This window comes from Bombus flavifrons, chromosome 7, assembly GCF_040668555.2.
Source record: "Bombus flavifrons isolate JBK064 chromosome 7, iyBomFlav1_principal, whole genome shotgun sequence".
NCBI classification, from domain to species: Eukaryota; Metazoa; Arthropoda; class Insecta; order Hymenoptera; family Apidae; genus Bombus; species Bombus flavifrons.
The window spans coordinates 11,714,640-11,735,636 of NC_138448.1; the positions used below are offsets into that span (position 1 = coordinate 11,714,640).

Consider the following 20,997-nt stretch of genomic DNA (forward strand, 5'->3'; position numbering starts at 1 on the left):
AAATTTTTGAACTTCTACGTGATACTTGTAAATATTATGCAACAAAATTTTACATATGAAGTGTGACATTGAAATAAAACGAAAATAAATGTATATTTCACATTTCTTATTAATAGGTCTCTAATTTACTAAGCATGCACGAAGCCCTAAGTATATTCACATATACGGAAATAAAAGCAGCGACAATTTAGTTTGTATATTATTTCTAATAAAATATTAACATTTTGAATAATAATGTTATATTAATCATGTAAAAGATTGCGTCTTTTTTATATACATTATATAATTTATAAATTAAATGCTATAACGTTCTTATCGATTGAAATATGGAACAACATAATTAGAATATTTGGCCTCCAGTACTATCAGTCGAATTGAAATCTATCTTCCAGTTCAGTCGTCATTACACCAATCATTTTAATTGACCTCAATCAGTCCTGGAGAGTTCGACAAGCGTCTTCAGTTCTGTCATTTGAGAACAATATTGTTATAGGAAATCAGCGTAAAAGATGGTAAGTCTTAAGAAATATGTTTTATATTGTAAAAGTAATGGAAGATGTTTTAAAACTTAATATTCTATGTAACATAATTGCTTAACCTACATTCGACCTTCAACAAGTTTTCAAAGCATCACTGCTTTCAATTTACTATTTATCAATTATTGTAACATACTATACTGAAAGAAACCACCTGTATTAAGGGAACTATTATTTAATAATGATATAAGAGTTCAAAATGAAATAATATATAGAAACTTATTATTATATTTATGGTTGGAAATTGAAAATATTATTAGTTAAATTTTTAAAAATATATGTCCATGCGAATAATTTATGTTTTCTTAAATTTTTTAGAGCGAGCCAATAAATGTGGTGGTTACGGGAGCTGCAGGGCAAATTGCATATTCTTTATTGTACCAGCTTGCTGCTGGTTCAGTTTTTGGTCCAAATCAACCAATAAATCTTCGTTTATTAGATATTCCTGTTATGATGAAAGTATTGGATGGAGTAGTTATGGAATTAGAAGACTTAGCTCTTCCACTTCTGAAAGGTAAAATTATATAAATTTAATAAATATAAATTTATGATTAAGAAATTATTAACAATGTAAGAATTTAAATCATACTAGAAAAAATATATAAACATTTTTTAATTGAATTTCTTAGGAAAATTGTTGCACATCCGATAAATAGAATCCACAAAATTATATATTAATAAAAATATAAAAATAATATATAGAATATATAAATCATAAAATTATGATACAAAAGTAAATTTATAAGACTTCTTTCTCATGATTCATTTTATATGATAAATAAGAACATATAAATTCATAAGATCATATAATTTGTAATGTAATTATGGGCAGAAAACATTATGTAACATCAGTGTTATGTAAGAAACCAAATCATATTTTTAAGTCACTTTCTTATTTTAATAAAAATGCATTATATATGTATATACAAATATATCCTTTTTTATATTTTATTTACTGTATGAACTTTTTACTTGTAGAAGTTGTTCCTACAGCTGATCCAAATGTAGCCTTCAAAAACGTAGCTGCAGCATTTCTTGTTGGAGCAATGCCCCGAAAAGAAGGAATGGAGAGAAAAGATCTCCTAGCTGCTAATGTAGAAATTTTTAAAGTTCAAGGAGAAGCTCTAGACAAACATGCTCGAAAAGATGTTAAGGTCTTAGTTGTTGGCAATCCTGCTAATACAAATGCCTTAATTTGTTCTCATTATGCACCTTCTATTCCAAAGCAAAATTTTACTGCTATGACTAGATTGGATCAAAATCGTGCTCAAGCAGCTTTAGCAGCACGACTAAATGTACAGGTAATTAGTTTCAACGTTATATTAAGCATAAATATACTTCTACTTGAAAAGTAAATGAATAATTTAATATTTCTAAACAGGTTGATAAAGTAAAAAATGTTATTATCTGGGGCAATCACAGTTCAACTCAATATCCTGATGCAGCTCATGCTACTGTAGCCCTTCAAGGTTCCACTAAGCCAGTGCCTTCAGCCATAAACAATGATAACTGGTTAAATACTACTTTCATGGAAACAATTCAAAAACGTGGTGCAGCTGTGATAGCTGCTAGAAAAATGTCATCTGCAATGTCAGCTGCTAAAGCAGCTGGAGATCACATGAGAGATTGGTGGTTGGGTACCAAACCAGGAGAATGGGTTAGCATGGGGGTGTTGTCTGATGGCAGTTATGGAATTCCAAGAGATGTCGTGTTCTCTTTCCCAGTTACTATAGAAAATGGACAATACAAAATTGTTCAAGTAAATATTTTTTTATATCATCTTTTATATTTGTACATACTTTGGAAACAAAACAATTACTTACACTGATTCTTTTCAGGGACTTCCAATCAGTGACTTTGCTAGATCAAAATTAAATATTACATCCAAAGAATTAGAAGAGGAACGTGCAGAAGCAAATAATGTGCTACACAAAAAGTGACTAAAATCAGTAAAGTATGGTACTGAGAGTGACTTACTTGTTTCAGCAAAATTATAAAAAATAAAATAAAAATTTTTAATGGTATGAATTGTGATATGTAATATACTATGGTTATGGCCGTATGAAATTCATGGTTTTAAGACACAATATGTTAGTAGTATATATTGATGATACATGATGTGGGATCTAATGAGATATCTATACATCTTTCCTAACTAGTACAGGAATTGTTAAATACATATGTTTATATTCATAAACTGTATAAAACATATAACAAATTATATTGAAAAACATGCTATAGTTTATAACGTTTTTTTTCTTTTATTCTTTCCCCAAGAATCAATAATAATTTATATTACAGTAATAGTAACTATTCCTCATATTGATATCATTAATCAATCTTTTCACATTTATATTATTTTCATATCTTCTTCTAGACACTATTATTACAAGTATACTGATTTCCGCCTATAATTATAATTATTGAGTGAGCATTAAGTAGCATATTGTACAAAGATGCAGAGTGCTCAGCTTACCAAGTCTTTATAACATTTTCATCAAAATGCTTTCAAACATTTTATATCTTCTTTTTCGTGTATTATATTTAGACACTAGCGCGTCTTTATAAACAGTGATTCATTGATATTTAGTTAAAAGAACAAATATTTGAAGCTGTGAAAATTGGTCTAGATGCTAAAAAAACATCGTTTTCATTGCGATTGATAAAAACTTAGCACTTTGCACAAGTCAATTTTGATTCATATCTTATACGTTTTTATAACGCTGTATACATATATGTAAGAGATATTCTGATAAAGAAAATAAAACTTTCATTAAAGATACCCCCTTTTCTTTTTTACATATGAATTATTTTCCAAACACGACAATATTCCATAAAGAAGACGATACGAACATTCGTTTTAAAATGAGGAACTGTAAAGTTTTTGTTCCACAAGAATAGCAAATATACTTGAAAACACTTGCATAAACTACATTTGTTGAGAAAATACAATTTCTATTGTATCCAGACAAAATTTATAATATAGTTGTAGCCAATACCTGGAACGGATAACCTATGCTATTAAATTGTAAATTAACTTTTTACATTAAATAAGTATTTGATATCATACTGCAGTGCATATCACAATATTAATTTAAAGATCATTTTACTCTATAAGAGACTAATATCAGTTCAAACAATAAAACTTAAACGCATAACATAAAATAGTAAAGAAATAATTTGTTATCTGTTAAATTATAGATTTTTATCAAAATAGACAAATTTAAACATATCAACAAATAACATTAAATATTTAAATATTTATGATACATTATAAATTCTTATTAATTTCTTTTAAATAATTTTGGATATTATAAATATTTCCGTTCCAGGATGCACTAAATTTTTTTTGTAAACCTATACTGATTCTTATTAAACAATTGTTTTAGCTTTTTGTAAATAACATCAAGACCAAACTCGACTTTTGCGTATAGATTACACAATATAATCTGTGGAGCAAAGTTCGATTCGCTCATTTTAAGAGCGAATATTTTTTACTGCGTTATCGCAGCAGTTCCTTGCCTGAGCAGAAACGAGATTAATTTAAGTGAAATCCTCTCTCTCTAGTTGCTGCCAAGAGTCTTTCTTTAAGTATTTCTTCAGTAGGATATTCTGGTAATTTTAAATAATGAACACAGGTGTTAACAGAGGGATAACCACCTGAACCAGCATCTACTTTCCGCACAACAGTCAATCTAGGATGTAAATTACATAATCCCCCAGGAGGTAAAGCTGAACATCCAGTAGCAAATTGTAAGAAAGCCTTCCTTTCAGGACCAGTCAATGAAAGTAGAACATTGACAAATCTTTGGAAACCAGGACTGAAGCAGTAAAAAAGTATATTCTATTTAGTAAATTAGATTGTGCAATAGTTAGTTATCTACATGTATTTCGAATATCCTTACCTTTCTCTTGTGTAACCTAGTTTTGGCTCAGTATAATTTAGCAGGTCCTCTCTAGTCCATTGTGGGTTTTGTTCTCCACAAAGCATAGCCCTTACTTCTTCCGGACTGAAAGCATGAAGTTTTTCCATTGGGAAGACTTTTGAAAAACCAGATTTAAACGATTCTAGTTGTCTTGAAATTCCTCCATCAAGACAGAAATTAATTGTCGTCTCAGCGTATTCTCTTGCATTTTCCATAGTAACTGAAATCTCCGCACCTCCTTCTATTAATTCTACCTGATTATATGCAAAGATTTTGGAACTTGGAGAATATGTCATAGTTAAAGACAAATCTTCAATAGGCACTGACATTCCGGATGAATGAGTAATATTTAATGTCGTTTCTTCGTCAGTAGAATTACGACCATCGGAAAGCGTTCTATCACGTTTGGCAATTGCCGTTTGTACCTCTTTCAAGAATTCACCTCTTACTGGATCGACAAGTACTAGATCTTCAATATCCAATAATCCAGCATACCAAGAAGGTGGTTCTAACGAAGAGTATGCTGTATCTGCTTCACCCTCTTCGGATATAAAGCTACTCGACATACTTGAAGATATACTTTCTTGTGTTACACCACTAAGACCAATCTTTTCATTTACATTATTTGTGATATCTCCGTGACACATTAATTTTAGGAAAGGACGGGATAATGGTAAATCTACTAATCTATTATCCTGCAAAACTTTTGCCAAGAACACGCCCAAAAACCAGAAATATCGAATAGCACGATCACAAGCTGCAGAATCTTGTGGTAAAGGAGCAGGAAACAGTCCACTCGGTCGAGTTACATAATATCCAGGAGGTCGAACCTGATCTCCAGAAACTCGAGATTGATCCGTATCAGGCGAGTTTTCATCATCACATAACCATAAACCTAAGTCCTTACGTTGTAATTCAGCAGCAACTAGTGCAAAGAACTCTAATGTTGGTCCAAGACCAGTTCCTTCTTCACCCACAAATTCCACTTCTAGTATGCTCTTCCGACTTGCATGTACCTATTATATACATAATATACCTATAATACATATACTTATACCTATAATACAATACAATTTTTCTATCTTTTCTTCTAGTAGAAATAATATATTATACTGTAAACATTAAATTTAATTATTGAATTATTAACTTACTTTCATTACTTGTTCTGCCCAGTCTAATAGTTTCTCTCCCCTAGGTACACTAACTCTTTCGTGTTTAAGTCTCCCAACGCGGAACTCATGAATGTCATCACGTCGTGGGCTTAAACCTGGTGCTCTTTGTCTTTCAAGAACAGCATCCCTTTGTGTTTGAAGCCACACAATGGATCGCGAGGCTCCGAAGGCAGTACAACTAAAGTACAATCGTCTAGTTTCAAAGGGTAATAAAAATGGACAACTTCTTGCTAGTTCTTCACACCAATTTGGTAGAGCCCCGGCAGCTAATGCTAGAGGATCTTGAATTTGTTGTACTATCTTGTTTGTAATTTTCTTTGAAGTAAAGTCATCTGGATGAACCCAACATGTTGATTCCTCAAGTTCTTCATAATCGATGTGTTTACCATCATCATGAGTAGTGCTTAATACATAAACATGTCTCAATAGTTGCAATACATCCTCTACACTACATACTGAAGAATTTTGTGCTGTATTACGAGAATATAATGTAACAACTGGTGTTGCTCTTCCAGATGATTCTTCGTCCTTTGCTTCTTTATATATTATACTATAAAAAAGCATAATATGTAATTTATTATTATTGTTGTTGTTATTATTACTTATTATTATATATTTACGTAGTATGTAAATGTTTAATTTTTTATAATACATTAAAGAATAAATATATTACGTGTAAGTTGGTTCCCATATTCTTCTTAATTTTTCTTGTCGACTACCCAATTCTGTCAGTTGCATTAATTCTTGTACTTGTTGGAAAATACTGGCGTGTGGTTCTGTAAGAGCTAGTTCAACATCTGATACCCCAGGAAGGCCTGGTCCCTTTAGTGTTAAAGAAAGTTTCGGCATTGGCAATGAGCCTGAGCGTGTATTTGACTGAGTTTCACTACCAGGTGGTGGAATCTCCAAATCAGTGGTCTATAAAATATTTTATAATATAAACAAACTTATTATTATTATCATCATTTAAGTCTCTTAAACTTTTTTACTCAATTAACCTGATTAATATTAGTTCGTCCAGGCCGTGGATCAAAGGCAGGAATCAGAGCAGAGAATTGCCGTTTCAAAACAAACTCATCATCCCACGCACGTCTCTTACTATTTTGAGGAGTTTCTTCTTCCACAAACGCTGCTAGAAGATTACGACTTACCATTACATCTTCATAATCACCATCACAACCCTCTCCTTCTTCTTCATTTTCTTCATCATCTTCCTATAAAAATAGGACACAAAAAATAAATATTCATTCCTTTAGATTAAAGTAAAACAATCCTTCCTAACGTACTTCTTGATCATTTTCATCGTTGTCTTCTTCTTCTTCAAGGACGCCATCTTCATCGTCTTCTAATTCAGTCAAAAGAGTTGGTCCACCTGTTGTTCTACCTCCACTAGCACTAGAACTTGCAATACCTCCGCAAGATTCCAAAAAATCTTCAAGACTAACCTGTAGCCATAACTGCTTATTACATTATATAGAATCATGTACTTTACTTTAAATTCTATATTCATGGTATATAATAAATATTATTTCACAATAAAAACACTTTATATAATATCTTGGATGCTAAGCTTTACCTGTTCACTATCACTACTTGTACTAGTCAATGACATTGTAAGTGCTTGTCCTAGGCCGGGTCCAGTCGTTGTCGTAACACCACTACCAGCTACTTGACCACTGCTGGTTAAACTTGGATAACTTTGAGCAGTACTAAGTAAACCTCCGGGAAAATTAGGACTCAAGGCAAGTCGAACTAAACTCGATACAGAATTAGGTCCACGTGAATTTGAACCAGCATTAGAATTGGAAGCAATATGTTGCCCACCTGTAGGTCCTAAAAAATTTTATTAGTAACTTATATGGCTAATTTATTAGAAAATACAAGCATTATATAAAATACAATTAAAAAAATTAAATTATTAATATGCAAATGCTATTAAGCAACAATACATAGACACAAACCCAATGTTCGTCTTCGCGCCATTGCAGTGAAGGTTTCTAATAAACCAGATGCAGTTGTTGGTTCCAAAGTATTGTTAGCATCAGAACAAGCAAGGTTAGGAACAGACACAGACATAGGATTGGTAACAACAACAGGACATCCACCTGCCGTATTTTGTGTAGATGAGCTAGCTTCTTTGTCCCGACTACATTCTTTGGCAGCTAGTTTAGAGGAAACATGATTGTAAATAACAAAAAAGGAGCAAAAAATACACTTCTTCATAAGTGAGTTATAAAAACTTTAGTGTAGGATTAGAATCTTTACATTGTTTTATTTCACAGTTATTTTATATTAAAAAAAAAAAAAAAAAAAAAAACAGAAAATGAGGTATATAAACCAAGATTAATAATTATCATACCATCAGTAATTCCAGAGTGATGCCTCTGAACAGATTTAATCCTTAATGAATTCTCTTCTAGTTCACCTGACACACTGATTCTAACAGGCACTAAACTAAGTAATTCTCCACTCAAAAAGCTATTAGTATTATTGCGTAATCTGTCGGCCCCTTCTCTGACACGATCCAACACTTCAGTAGCTTCAAGACTCAATAGGCCTGACCCTGGCTGTAAAAATATTTTAAATTTAAATGAATTGCAAACATTAGACAATTATCTTAATAAGTGTGGGGGTGTCACACCTTATTTCCTCGCACAGTTGCAAAAAATGGTTTTGAACTACTAGATGCTCGATTGCTGTTACTATTGGCAGGACAATCAGTATTAAGGGCGAGACTCTCAACAATTGTTGCCAGATCACTTGTCACAGTAGTGTCAGGCCTGGGATGTAATACAACGGACAATTCGCTTGTTGAATTTGCCCCACCTTCACCGGTTACAGCAACAACCGCTTCAGCGCGAGCAACCGACAACACATTTTCAGCTATCGACTCAACAGCTTGCTGTTTATTATAAATACAAAATTGACACTAGATTAGGCGAATTATTTTTTACTCTAATTAATAGTAGCATGTCTTAATGCTTTAGGTCAAATGTAATTAAAACACGCATATAATCACGTATACTGCAGAGCTGGAAAGATGACTTACTGAGACGATACGTCACGCGTTGCTATATTGCATTTGTATGTATAACACTTTCAGCCAATACACGTTAATTACCTTAACGTTTGTGTTGAGTCTATACAAAATAACTAATCAGACCCACATTCTTTACACTAGTCTTCTTTCCAGCTCCGCATTATATATAAATGACATATAAAATGATAAATATTTTAAATTATACCTTAACTGCTAAATTATCCGCACTTGCTGCTTGATCTGTAGAAGCTACTGAACCACGTATCGCAGTATCAGTACAATCTGGTAAACTAGGAGTACTACTGGATTTTCGTCCTGTTAAAACTCCGCCACCATTTTTACTTTTTGTTCCACTATCCGTATCAAGACCGGTACCAACTAATCTTAAGTCGTATTTTCCTTCTGCACCCATTCTATAAGAATTAGAACCACCATGATCCCATGTTACATCTATCCAACCATTGTGTAATTCCCCCGTTACTGTGCCTTCGCCTGAAATAATAAAGAAAATCTATTAATTCAAATACTAATTGAATAAAAACATTTGATCAATAAATTTCATTTTGCTATAAACATACCAGGTGGGACACCATCTTGATCTCTCCATTTCCAGTCCAAACCTCTAGCCACTCTAGCACCAGCGACTAAATGACGAAGAACTTGAGCTTTAATTAATCTTCGTTGTTTTCGAACTCCAGCTTCAGCTTCTCTAGCTGCACGTCCCAAATCTTCACAAACTCCAGTAACTTCTCCATAAACTTCAAATCCAGATACAGATAAATAATGTGTTTGACCAGAAGCATTCTTTCCAATTTGTTGTAATCTTAAATGACGCCAGCCCTGTGTTTCATCGGCTGGTGGCTCCAATGTCCAACTAGCTGTACTACCAGGCTCATTCAATGACGAATCATCTACATGAGCGTATAATGTTGTCCAAATAATACCATCCTTTGATGCTTGAAACATCCAATTCCGCAAGGCACTTCTACCATAGCCTCTTGCATGCCTCAATGTGTAAGCACTTGGAATAATCCAAACTCCTAAATCAATCGAAAACCATGCACGCCTATCATCGTTTGTATGACAGTTTAATGCTGATGGATCTCGACTTAAGATATCTTCAAGGTGGCCATATGGAAGATTTCTTCCATTACTCGATGTAACGACGACTAAACCATATTGACCGGGATTAACCCATTCGGTACAAGTTTTTGCATTTGTACCAATCCAATACAACAATCCATTTTCATCAAAATCATACTGATATTTAAAAGTTATCCTACTTCTATCTTTTAGTTTCTTAACAAATGTAAACGTTGACCTATCGTGATCATGCCATTGTTTTGCTACCATTTTTAGTAGATGGTTTTCTAATTGTTGTATAGTACTTAATGGTTCCATTTTTAAACTTCGACCAGACCTATCGATTAAAGAACTTTCACCAGTTGCCTTTTCCAGTCGAAAACGCAATCTTCTTGTTAAAATTTGTAAGCCATAACCTGAACCTGGTGTATCATACAAGTAAACAGGTAATTTTTCAATAGATTCTAAAACTGAAACCAATTTATGGACTAGAATTTTAGCAGAATTATGCTCTTTATTAGCGTCTTTTGAGTGAAAACAGTTTTTAAATACTGCTATTCTTTGCATCCTGAGTTTTGTTGCTCGTAATGTAGGTGGTTGTGGTCCTGGTGGAGCTGCTAATAATGAAAGTAAAGTTTGCACAAGCCCACTAGAATGAAGTTCGTATGCAGAAACTCTCCCTTCCTCGTTTAATAAATCTTTAAGTTCTTCCAGTGCACTTTGTAGTATATTACGCCACTCTCGATTTCCCGATTGTTGTTTTTGGTAAGCTTTTTCTATTTGACTAACAATAGCTCCTAGTTTAGCAACTACTCCACGTGGCTGTGCTTGGGCAGCCTTAAAATAACATTCATAAATATCCTGAGCTTGTACTTTAACTTTTTGTTTAATAGCTTCAATTTTAGATCTCAATCTTTTTCCTCTTTTACCAGCCCAACCTGCTGCAAATTCTGGACCTAAAAATAAAAGATAATAAAATATTTATTTTTTGTAATAAAGTACTAAACATTAACATTAATATTAATTTATTCATATTAGTACATAAATAAACACTGAATACTTACCCAAACTTGTTTCTGCTGTAAAGGAATGCTTAGTACCACGATTTGATTCAAAAATAAATCCTGGTAAGTCTTCTCGTAAAATTGTTGCTTGTTGTTGACCATCGCTATTATGTATGCACAATTCACTCTCTTTTCTACTAGATAATGCCCAATTTCCTACCACTAGACGGGTCGTACCAGGACGTGAAAGTACAGGTTGACTCACAGAATTTGGTTTAACTTGACTTCGCGCTCTTTGTAATTTTTCCAAAAACTCGCCGCGGTTTTCTGCAAAGTATATGTTCTAGTAATTAATACAGTTAGTAAAACTGCGAGTGATGTAAAGATTTTTAATGAACCGAATAATGTTGTGGCAGAGAATGTTTAAGTCATGCAGAAATAAAGGAATCTCCATGCAACTGATGATGTACACTGAAAGGCAGGATAGCGTGCACAACTAGGAAAGTTGAACATGTGTGTACCTACCTTCAGTGGTAAGCGACTCTGTGTTCCTCCCCTTTCCTGTAGGCAGTTAGTAAAACCAGTTATTTACTAAACTATTCCCCTCGCGGAAGTTAATCACAAATGAAAACGATATAACATAAAAATGTGGTTCCAACAGAGTCAGTTTATCTGTCGCGAAGGGTGTGTGAGGGTGAAAAGAATACTTCAACAAGAAAGATAGTGGCAAGATGGACGAGAAATAGGTGATGAATTTTGTGTCGATATTAAAAAAGAGAAGAACGCACCTGATGTGTCTGTCCCGCCTTCTGGACTGCCGCTAGAATACATTGTTGCTAGTTTTCCATCGAGTATAAATCTAAACCATCCATTACTTCCATTTGATAGTTCTAAAGCTGCTGCATCAGACCAGACATATAAGCAATCACGACCTCTACAAATACACCAATCTCTCCAATGGTAAGCTCTTCCAATTAAAAGTTCTCTCGCATCTTCCATTCTTTGTTCTTCAGATTGATTTGATTCTGCTTCTGGTTCTGGAACAGCCTCTTGTGGTCCAGCCAATGCAGCAACTTTTGAAAAGACTCCCAAACGAGCAAAATGTTCTAGAAATTCATCTTTGCCTTTTATCATCAAATCTTGTATCATTTGCAAAACCACTAAGTGTCCATCCTCATCCTCCTATTAAGATTAAAATAAAGATGTTGTAAATACAATCCTTTATAAATATTGAAAGTCCAATTAAGTCAAACAAAGATTTCTGGTCTTCTTTTTCTTAGTTTAATACAAAATAAATACTGCACAATTTCTTATAGAACATATCTATAGTCCTTTTATTCAGTCATACTTTGTATGGCACGAATATAACAGCACAAATTTATTTATGAGCAAAATGATTACGCGATCCATTGAAATCACAAGCAAATGCCCATTAATCCCATCAGCAGCAGGCAGACAGTCAATAGAAGTGGACAACCAGCTTCGTGTCTAATCTATCATAATTAACACCTGTTTAGAGCAATTTCACTGGCCATTCACTGAAAGATCTGTGTGTCCTTCACTGTTATTATTTACAAAATTTGTACCTTAATGATCTTCTTACATCACATTTTATGCTAGAGAACAAATTGCACGTTGACTCTACATATTAATGCACATGGCACTTTTTGGTATTTATATGCGATGTAAAAAAAATTTTCTCAGCAAAGGAATATAAAACATGCGCATATTTGTTAGATCTCACCCTTTATACGAATTGTGTCATAAATACATTATGTTAATAGTAAATGAAATCTTTGCATAATTATTAATGAGATCAGTAAAAAGTGGAATTTACGAATAGCATGTAAGGGGCACAAAGGACGTTTCAACTAGAGACTGGCAAACATACAACAGACGTTACCGTCTTATCAACAATGTAGTTCAGGGAACTGGAAGACTTGCGCGATGCGAGACAACGCAATTTTGGGCCAATTATCGGCTTGAGAGGCGGAGGTGGTGGTGATGGTGCTTTTATCTCAAGCTCCTGTGAACAATCTTAACTAAATCACTAGCATTGTCTGTTTTGCTGCCTGTCTGCCTGCATGAATACTAAAGATTTTAAAACATTGATTATACTATCTTATATCAATCTCGCAGGGTCTTAAAAAGTTTGTATAAACTAAAAAAGAAAAAATAAATTTATATAAAAAATATTGTATGTTTACCTCATTGTCCAGTACATTGGCAATTACTTCTACAAGCATAGCACCACAACTTCCCATTCTATCAGAACCACAAGTTTCAATAAGTAATTCTGGTTGAATATAATGCACCATCTTCCTGATTAAACTTAAACTGGCTTTCCTAATGCTTGGCAACATAGATGACTGAAATGTTGCACAGAATACTGGCAATAATCTTTTCAAGTATACTGGAGCCATTTCAGGATCACCTTTTGGTTCTGTGAATTCTGCTTCTGTTTCTGGTTTCCTATGTTCTTGATTTGGCAACATCCATTCCCCAGGAGATTGTAATATAGCGGCAACTTCTCTATGACCTTCATCTACACGTTCTCTAGCTTTATCCAATGGCGTTTTCCCATCTTCATCTCGCAAATCAGGGTTTGCCCCATGTCTAAGTAATACTTTAGCAATAGCTGGTCTTCCAAAACAAGCAGCATAATGCAGGCTAGACGATCTTTGACCTTTATTAACATCTGCTCCTCTATCACACAAAAATTCAACCATTTCTTGAGTTCCGAATGCGGATGCCCAATTAAGCAATGTTTGTCCAACATCATCCATAAAATTAACTCCAATGCCTCCGGAATCTATGGCTTCTATCAACGCATCCGTGTCCTTTGACCGAATGCAATCAATCAACTGTCTGTGAGATTTTTCACCAGCGCTCTCTGGGCGCCTAAATCGTGGTAACACGGGACCGGATGGACCACCGCTTGTATTGCGGCCTAATGCTGACCTTCCTTCGAATAGTAAAACTAACAATAAATCAACTAATCTCATGGAATCAAGTGCACATCGTTCATCTCCTTTTAAAGCTTTCTCAATCGCGTCTGGTAGTTCAGAACGTAAAAGGTCATGAGTTATAGATGGTGATCCCCTGCAAAGTGTTGATAGAAGACTAATTATAGTAGAAACAGATGCGCAAGAATTCGCTTCAGGAGTAGGAAGTGTTGTCGCTGTACTAGATGGTGGAGGTGTTTTTGGATTTCCAGAAGTAGTTGCTATTGATGTACCAGGCCCTGCTGCATTTGATAATCTATTGATAAACAGAAATAAAAGGATTATCTTGATACTTCTGAAATAAATATCTATACAAGATTTATCATAAAATAATACCTATACAAAAGTTCAGAAACTAATCCATGGGAAGCTAATGGAGCAGGATCCGTGTTTCTTCTTGAAAATCTATCAGCCAATGATGCAAAACAACGGAGTGCTCCATCAGCAACATGTGCATCTTCATGTCTAAGTAACATTGATAAAGCTTCAACACAATCTGGCAAAGATTTATCTTGAGGTTCTACTTTCCCACATAAACGGGTCACCACAGCCATTGCTGAATGTAGTGTATCCCTGTGAACAAGAGCTCCATGCTCCCGAATAAAGCATAAAGCACAAGGGAGGCCACCAGCTTCGAGCACAGCACCAGCTTCCCTTGCACAGACAAGTTCTAATGCCTACAATAACATATATGATGAATGTTTTTTAATATTATATTTGAGAACAATCAAATAGTATAATACCTTTATGCATTGTTCAGCTAGGTCCCTACTAGTTCTAGAACCTAATCCAGCTCCAGATAAACGACTGCAAATAGCTTTCACAGCACCTTCCATGGCTATTACTCTGCGTATACATTCTGGTGAAAGATCAAAGTAATATGTAATAGCTCTAGCTGTCACTTCTAAAACACTATCTGGTGCAAGTTCATCCAAAAAAATTCTACATAATGCAGGAAGAAATGTGCGTGGAGGACAGCTAAAATAAAAATACATTTTATTATATTTTATTCAGTTAAAATAATGAACATTATCAATGTTCTCAACATACCATTCAAAGCATCGATCAACATTATCAGACATGAGCAATAACATGCACAATTGCTCTAAAGCAATTAACTGCATGTCTCTTTCATCTCCTTGGCCCATACTAAGCCATTCCAATAAAGTTTCAGGATCAACATCAGCCATCTTAATATAAATTATAAAAGAAGATGATCAGTATATAGAAAGTACAAGTCTTAATATACTGCTATATAAATAATATTAAGGAATATGTTTAATACTTATATAATTACAAAGAAATGATATAAAAAATATATATATATTTTTTGTAAATTTCTTTGTTGTATAACAGAACTTACCTTGTAAGTTTTATAGCACCAATTACCAAAGTGTACCTCAAACTGACAATCTGGAAACAAAACAAATATATGTCAGAATAAGTTAAGATATATGTACATTTAATATTAACATAATATTAATCCTACTTAAAAATGCAAAATTAATAAATGTCATTGGAAAATACCTAAAGCATACTATATTTAATTCACAAAAGACCAATAAGAAATACAAAAAAGAAACAAAAATAAATGTATAACACTTCTTATGGTACGTCTATATTAAGAATTACATTGACAGCATTCTCCCTCTTCAGTCTCTTTATGGATAATGAAACATAGCTTCTAAAAAAATTCGACTATGCAAATACCAGCGTGAATCACCGATGTATTATGCCTAAAGAAATTACGTATATTACAAATAATAACACGTGGTCATAAATTTGATATCGCAAAATTATGCTTGTCGATGAAGTACAAAGAAAGGTGAAAAAAGTTTGTCATGACGACGGCTGTAAGCGTGACACTATTTTAATAACACTGTGTAACCTTCAGGGAATTCAGAGAAGCAGTTGCTGTGCAAGTGCATATTATGAATTCAATATGCCTAAGAAATAATTATCTATAGTTTGGTAAATACAACCTGCCTACACAAGGAAACGTACCGTTGTGCACAGTATTCCATTATTCGGAAGGGGTCAGGTCGCCATCCTTCCAAAGACGTGTCGTTCTTCACTGCGAAAAACAACGTAACAATATCGTCGCGCTTGGTCCGTCAGTGACACGAAAAGTTTATCGCACTAACGGACCAATAAAGCACTCCTCCGCACAAAAAGATCTCACTTTACCCTAATGTCGTAGTATATATTTCGCCATTTACGCGACGTTCAGTATAGTTAGTATATAGTAACTCGCAACTCTCTGAAAGTCGTGTTTTCATAAGTGCGTACGTCGACGAGCGATTACTGGCAGATTTTCATGAATTCTGTACGTGTACGTTGTATATATATACAACCATGTATGTAGATGGCGGTAGTCATTTAGTACGTTTGTATTTTGTAAAAATACATAATTTGAACAAATGTTAATAGTTATAAATCCTTTATTATTACCATCGTTATAAATAAATAAACATAATAAATATAAATAAATAAAACATATAAAAATAGTTTTATTTATACATGAAATATGGATCTATTATATGCGCCCCCCACCAATGGCTATCGAACATGGTAAAAATTCCCTTCTCCCGTGTTTAATGAACAATAATCCTAAGGAACGTTTCGACTTGAAAGATGTTTGATGGCAATTAAGGGCCTTGACAATAAAGTAAAAAATGCTAAATCTTGTGACAGTTTTTTAGAATTATTGCGGGTCCGAATAAGTATGACCGGGGGATGGATTATGTTTTGTGGCAGGTCCCAGGACGTAACAACATAAAACAATTATTTAACAACGCGAAGAAACAATATGAGATAATTGATAACCGCAAAAAATAAGTGAATCGCGCGAAATCGCATTTCAGCGCCACGAGGGTCACCGGTGACCTCAGTAAGATAAATTCATCATGATTATACACCGTAACATATCTCTTGTAGATGATATTTCAACATTATATGTATCACATAATAAAAAATTCATCGTGGCACCATGGGTAATCTCTGTAAAACTAGAGTGGCATTCAACGTGTTAATACTACATCTCTAAAGGGCGTCATTTTTTCTTAATAATGTTCTTTTCATAAATATAGTCAAATTATTAAATAATAAGAAGAAATTATTCTTTTAGAAAAATTTATAACAAAAATAAATCATATATTTTTTACACAACCTCACTCCTATACCTCACTTTTATAATATTAACATTTAAAGGCTTTTAATACAACTATTTCTTGGTAAAAGTTAGTTGTAAATTACTATATATTAACATAACAGTATCAATGAAATAATATATCAAACTAAATTTTATTTTCTTCTCACAGCAGTTTTGCAATGATCTTTTCTCTTGCGCTCCAATGCTAAAACATTTTCAATTATTTAAAAAATATTCTTTTATACATTTAAACATTACCTATATACATATACCTTGTCTTTCTTTTATAATTCTTATTCTTCTTTCTTTCAATTGAGTAGATAAATTTTCTAAAATACTTTCAATAAAATTATCTATAGCTATTGATATATTCATTGATGATACTGGTGCTCTGCACACTGGACATTCTTTTTTCTTTTTGATCCATAGGTGTATACAATGATGACAAAATGTATGCATACAATTTAATGTTGTTGCTTTCACAAATAATTCTGAACATATACTACAAGTTAGTTGCTCATCCATTATATCATTAACTTTATTAAGTACACTTTCTTCTTCTTCAGTGTTTATAGTAAGCTGAGTAGTATTTGTTAAATCTATTGTATCTATAGTTTGATATTCTGAAGGATTATCCATACTTTCTAAACATATACAACTATCACTGAAATTTTTGGAAGACCCTGCAACTATACATAACAAAGCAATGAGTTTATTATAACTTAATAAAGTATTTAGTATTTTTATTATAAAAAAGAATGTACCATTATTTTCTACTGTTCCTACTTTAGCTTCTTGTTCTTTTAAAGCCCTTTCTGCTATTTTTAATTTCTCCTCTAAAACTAACTTTTCATTTAACAGTTGAGCTTGTATACTTTTTTCTTCTTTAACTCTATTCTCCATCACATTTTTCCACTCAGTTTGTTGTTCTTCTCTCCACTTTTCCATTTGCTCCTTCATTTTCATTTCCAACATTCCTTTCTCAAGCTTACTTACACTTAATGCTTTTTGCCACTTTTGTTTCTCTTCATTCAATTTCTTTTCAAATTCAACTCGCTCATTTTCCAATTTTTCTAATAATTCAGTATACCTGTATTTTAAATATTGTTCTTGAACATCACCATATTCTATTTTCTTTTCTAACGTTGTAATTTGTTTTGTAAAATCTTCAGCATCCTTTTCCGTAACATTTTGCTGCTTTAAAAGTTGCTCTAATTGCTGTTTTAGTTTATCTTGTTCCTTTTGTTTTATTTGTAACTTGTTTTTAAGAACGTTTTTTTGACATTCTTGATTTTCTACAAATGTTTTCCGTTCTACAAGAACATTGTCTAATACCTGTTTATCTAGCTTAGGCTTTTTAACTAGAACATTGTCTAATACCTGTTCATCTATCTTAGGCTCTTTAACTAGAACATTGTCTAATACCTGTTCATCTAGCTTAGGTTTTTTAACTTTGTGTTTATATTTAACATCAAGGGTAAATAGATATTTAAATTCTTCAGATTCACTAAACTGTATAACATCTCCCTCATAGATTCTTTGACTTTGACCAGATACTACCGGAACATCATTAACAAATGTAGCAGAAGAACTTACGTCTTTAATAGTCCACTCGTTTTCTTCACATCTTAAAATACAATGCTTTCTAGATATTACTGCATTCAAAATGATTTCATCATTATCTCTTGCACGACCTATTCTAAACTGTGAAGAAAATTTTTAGTCAATGTTATTAAGAAAAAGAAATTGATTAAGGCAATTTATTAAATAAGATAGTTTAAGATTCATGTTTGTCAAAATACCTCATTTTTATCAATGTGAATACTATGAGGAATGTAATTCTGATTATTAATTCTTATTAAAGTAGGTGCGTGTAGATTTTCAGCTGAATCATCCAATGTTGTCCTTTTTCCTACTTTTGAACCTTCCATCGTCCAAAGTTATTCTTTCATAAAAAAAACAAATTAAGAAGGACTGAATAATGCATTCACTTTTTTAATTATATTTGCTTTTCTATTGTTTACAGCGCTTTGCTTTACATTGTCTATAAGTGTAGGAAGATAATAAACAATAGAGTCACGTGATATAGAAACCGATCCAAAATTCTTGACTGAATTTTCTCATTCCCATAAAAATAAACTATACATAAACACATAGAAACGACATCTCGCGGTAAATTTTGAACAGCAGAAAGGAATAATGCATAGAACTTTTATGGATGATGTAGAAGCGAGAGTGTTTTCGTCCAAAACCTACTAGAGAGTTCATCAGGCTTTACCTAGCAGGTTCGCGCTTTAGACACCAGGATAGGATAAGTTGTTCAGAAATTGTATTTGTAGATGGTGCTTGTTGCCAGAGCATTAATGAGAGAATTCTTTTGTCATCGAATCAGTAACCATCTGGCGGCAAAGTGGGGAGTGTCCCTACAAACTCATACAGATCATGGATGAAGATAAAGATATAGTATGCACACAACACTCACCACACACAGTCTATCCAATGAGACGAGACAGTAAACGTAAACAAAATTTGATTATGTATATATGTATATATATATGTCGGAGATGAAAGGACATCGGGACTTCCCTTTTGGAATGTTGGGAAAAACCCTAATACCCTGATCCAGACTTTTACTATAGCTGCACTTAAGTAATAAAAATAAGAAATAGTTTTAATGTTCTAATCCGATTTTATGACGATGGGCTTGGGCTCGAAGTGACATAGCGGGTCACTGAACGTAGCCACGGTCACGGGAGGGACGTGTACATGACAGAGGTATGGAATGATTATATGACTTTCCTTAAAAACAAAGATTGACCTGAGAGGTGGAGAGAGGAATATATATGTCGGAGATGAAAGGACATCGGGACTTCCCTTTTGGAATGTTGGGAAAAACCCTAATACCCTGATCCAGACTTTTACTATAGCTACACTTAAGTAATAAAAATAAGAAATAGTTTTAATGTTCTAATCCGATTTTATGACGATGGGCTTGGGCTCGAAGTGACATAGCGGGTCACTGAACGTAGCCACGGTCACGGGAGGGACGTGTATATGACAGAGGTATGGAATGATTATATGACTTTCCTTAAAAACAAAGATTGACCTGAGAGGTGGAGAGAGGAATATATATGTCGGAGATGAAAGGACATCGGGACTTCCCTTTTGGAATGTTGGGAAAAACCCTAATACCCTGATCCAGACTTTTACTATAGCTACACTTAAGTAATAAAAATAAGAAATAGTTTTAATGTTCTAATCCGATTTTATGACGATGGGCTTGGGCTCGAAGTGACATAGCGGGTCACTGAAGGTAGCCATGGTCACGGGAGGGACGTGTACATGACAGAGGTATGGAATGATTATATGACTATAATATATGTCGGAGAGGAAAGAAGACAGGAGCCTCTGGAATGCTGGGGAATCCCGCATCATTTTAACCTGGAGTTTACTATAGCTGAAATTAAACAATTGTAATTATCCAACCTAACTGTAATCGTCCGGGATTAGTAATAATGAGCTTGGGCTCGAGGCGACCGTCGGTCGCCAACGTACCCGCGGTCAAGGGATGAACGCTTTGTCTAACAAAGGTATTTTATAACCACCATTAAAAGAAGTATCCCTGGTAAGACATGACCGTAAACATTCTAACGGTCTCTGTTCCGTGGCCACTTTCTCTCGAGGGCAATTAGCACCTTTTCTAATCACCGGTATGGAAATTGACCAATTGGCAGCAACGCCAATTTCCCTTACCCTCTGAACGAAGACTATCCTCGACGAATCCGATGATCTCGTGCCCTTAGACACACCCCGAGATAGTTTTCCTCTGTGGCATCACCGGGACGAAAAAGGCATTCTTGCACGAGATCTCATCGACTAAAGTAGTAACGTCTTTACGAATTATTGTTCAGACTTAGACTTCGCGAGCACGTTCATTCGTCATCCCGTTGACCGCGGATTCGTTATCGAACCCGAGACCATTGTTACTAGTATCGCGGGTGCCTAATCACCACAGTCGATTGTTAAACTTGTATCATCCGCGCCTGTGCTAATAAACTGTGTCTTTATTATATCGCAACG

At 33.8% G+C, this 20,997-nt stretch overlaps 3 protein-coding genes across 12 annotated transcripts; 1 reads left to right on the plus strand and 2 right to left on the minus strand.

The window, feature by feature from the left end:
- The first annotated feature begins 130 nt into the window (after positions 1-130).
- Positions 131-2,784, plus strand: Mdh1 (malate dehydrogenase 1). The gene is made up of 5 exons (XM_069117052.1): positions 131-512; positions 855-1,050; positions 1,515-1,837; positions 1,918-2,295; positions 2,375-2,784. Exons 1-5 carry the CDS (start codon positions 510-512, stop codon positions 2,474-2,476), a joined length of 1,002 nt encoding a protein of 333 aa, XP_068973153.1. The 5' UTR covers positions 131-509; the 3' UTR covers positions 2,477-2,784.
- On the minus strand, positions 2,773-16,086 carry Ufd4 (ubiquitin fusion-degradation 4-like). Of its 8 annotated transcripts, none has more exons than XM_069116966.1 (22): positions 15,771-16,086; positions 15,130-15,179; positions 14,817-14,956; positions 14,510-14,744; positions 14,103-14,443; positions 12,969-14,022; positions 12,665-12,787; positions 11,550-11,943; positions 11,287-11,322; positions 10,822-11,088; positions 9,253-10,713; positions 8,880-9,166; positions 8,276-8,536; positions 7,994-8,201; positions 7,596-7,796; positions 7,211-7,458; positions 6,921-7,079; positions 6,633-6,848; positions 6,308-6,552; positions 5,614-6,184; positions 4,442-5,478; positions 2,773-4,357 (listed from the first exon to the last, which is right to left on the minus strand). In XM_069116966.1, the coding sequence occupies exons 3-22, from the start codon at positions 14,954-14,956 to the stop codon at positions 4,075-4,077; spliced, it is 7,767 nt and encodes a 2,588-aa protein (XP_068973067.1). In that variant the 5' UTR covers positions 15,130-15,179; positions 15,771-16,086; the 3' UTR covers positions 2,773-4,074. The 8 variants fall into 8 exon arrangements, with proteins under 8 accessions (XP_068973067.1, XP_068973065.1, XP_068973066.1 ...); XM_069116964.1 differs by having other exon boundaries at positions 6,921-7,091; XM_069116965.1 differs by having other exon boundaries at positions 7,211-7,467.
- Positions 16,087-17,050: 964 nt separating this feature from the next.
- LOC138181800 (E3 ubiquitin-protein ligase RNF8) lies at positions 17,051-19,190 on the minus strand. Of its 3 annotated transcripts, none has more exons than XM_069117047.1 (5): positions 18,720-19,190; positions 18,343-18,621; positions 17,682-18,252; positions 17,190-17,606; positions 17,051-17,122 (listed from the first exon to the last, which is right to left on the minus strand). In XM_069117047.1, the coding sequence occupies exons 1-5, from the start codon at positions 18,846-18,848 to the stop codon at positions 17,070-17,072; spliced, it is 1,449 nt and encodes a 482-aa protein (XP_068973148.1). In that variant the 5' UTR covers positions 18,849-19,190; the 3' UTR covers positions 17,051-17,069. The 3 variants fall into 3 exon arrangements, with proteins under 3 accessions (XP_068973148.1, XP_068973147.1, XP_068973146.1); XM_069117046.1 differs by having other exon boundaries at positions 17,682-18,297; XM_069117045.1 differs by having other exon boundaries at positions 17,682-18,621.
- Positions 19,191-20,997: the final 1,807 nt, after the last annotated feature.

Bases quoted from the DNA above. Each gene is read 5' to 3' on its own strand.
- LOC138181800 (XM_069117045.1), bottom strand. From the start codon at position 18,848: ATGGAAGGTTCAAAAGTAGGAAAAAGGACAACATTGGATGATTCAGCT. The intron at 17,607-17,681 runs GTACATTCTTTT...TGTTATGTATAG, and splicing joins AGGAACAGTAGAAAATAATG to TTGCAGGGTCTTCCAAAAAT. The intron at 17,123-17,189 runs GTATATGTATAT...AAAATGTTTTAG, and splicing joins AATTATAAAAGAAAGACAAG to CATTGGAGCGCAAGAGAAAA.
- Ufd4 (XM_069116963.1), bottom strand. From the start codon at position 14,956: ATGGCTGATGTTGATCCTGAAACTTTATTGGAATGGCTTAGTATGGGC. The intron at 10,714-10,821 runs GTAAGTATTCAG...TTTTATTTTTAG, and splicing joins TACAGCAGAAACAAGTTTGG to GTCCAGAATTTGCAGCAGGT. The intron at 9,167-9,252 runs GTATGTTTATAG...TTATTATTTCAG, and splicing joins TCAAGATGGTGTCCCACCTG to GCGAAGGCACAGTAACGGGG.
- Mdh1 (XM_069117052.1), top strand. The intron at 1,051-1,514 runs GTAAAATTATAT...TTTTACTTGTAG, and splicing joins AGCTCTTCCACTTCTGAAAG to AAGTTGTTCCTACAGCTGAT. The intron at 1,838-1,917 runs GTAATTAGTTTC...ATTTCTAAACAG, and splicing joins CAGCACGACTAAATGTACAG to GTTGATAAAGTAAAAAATGT.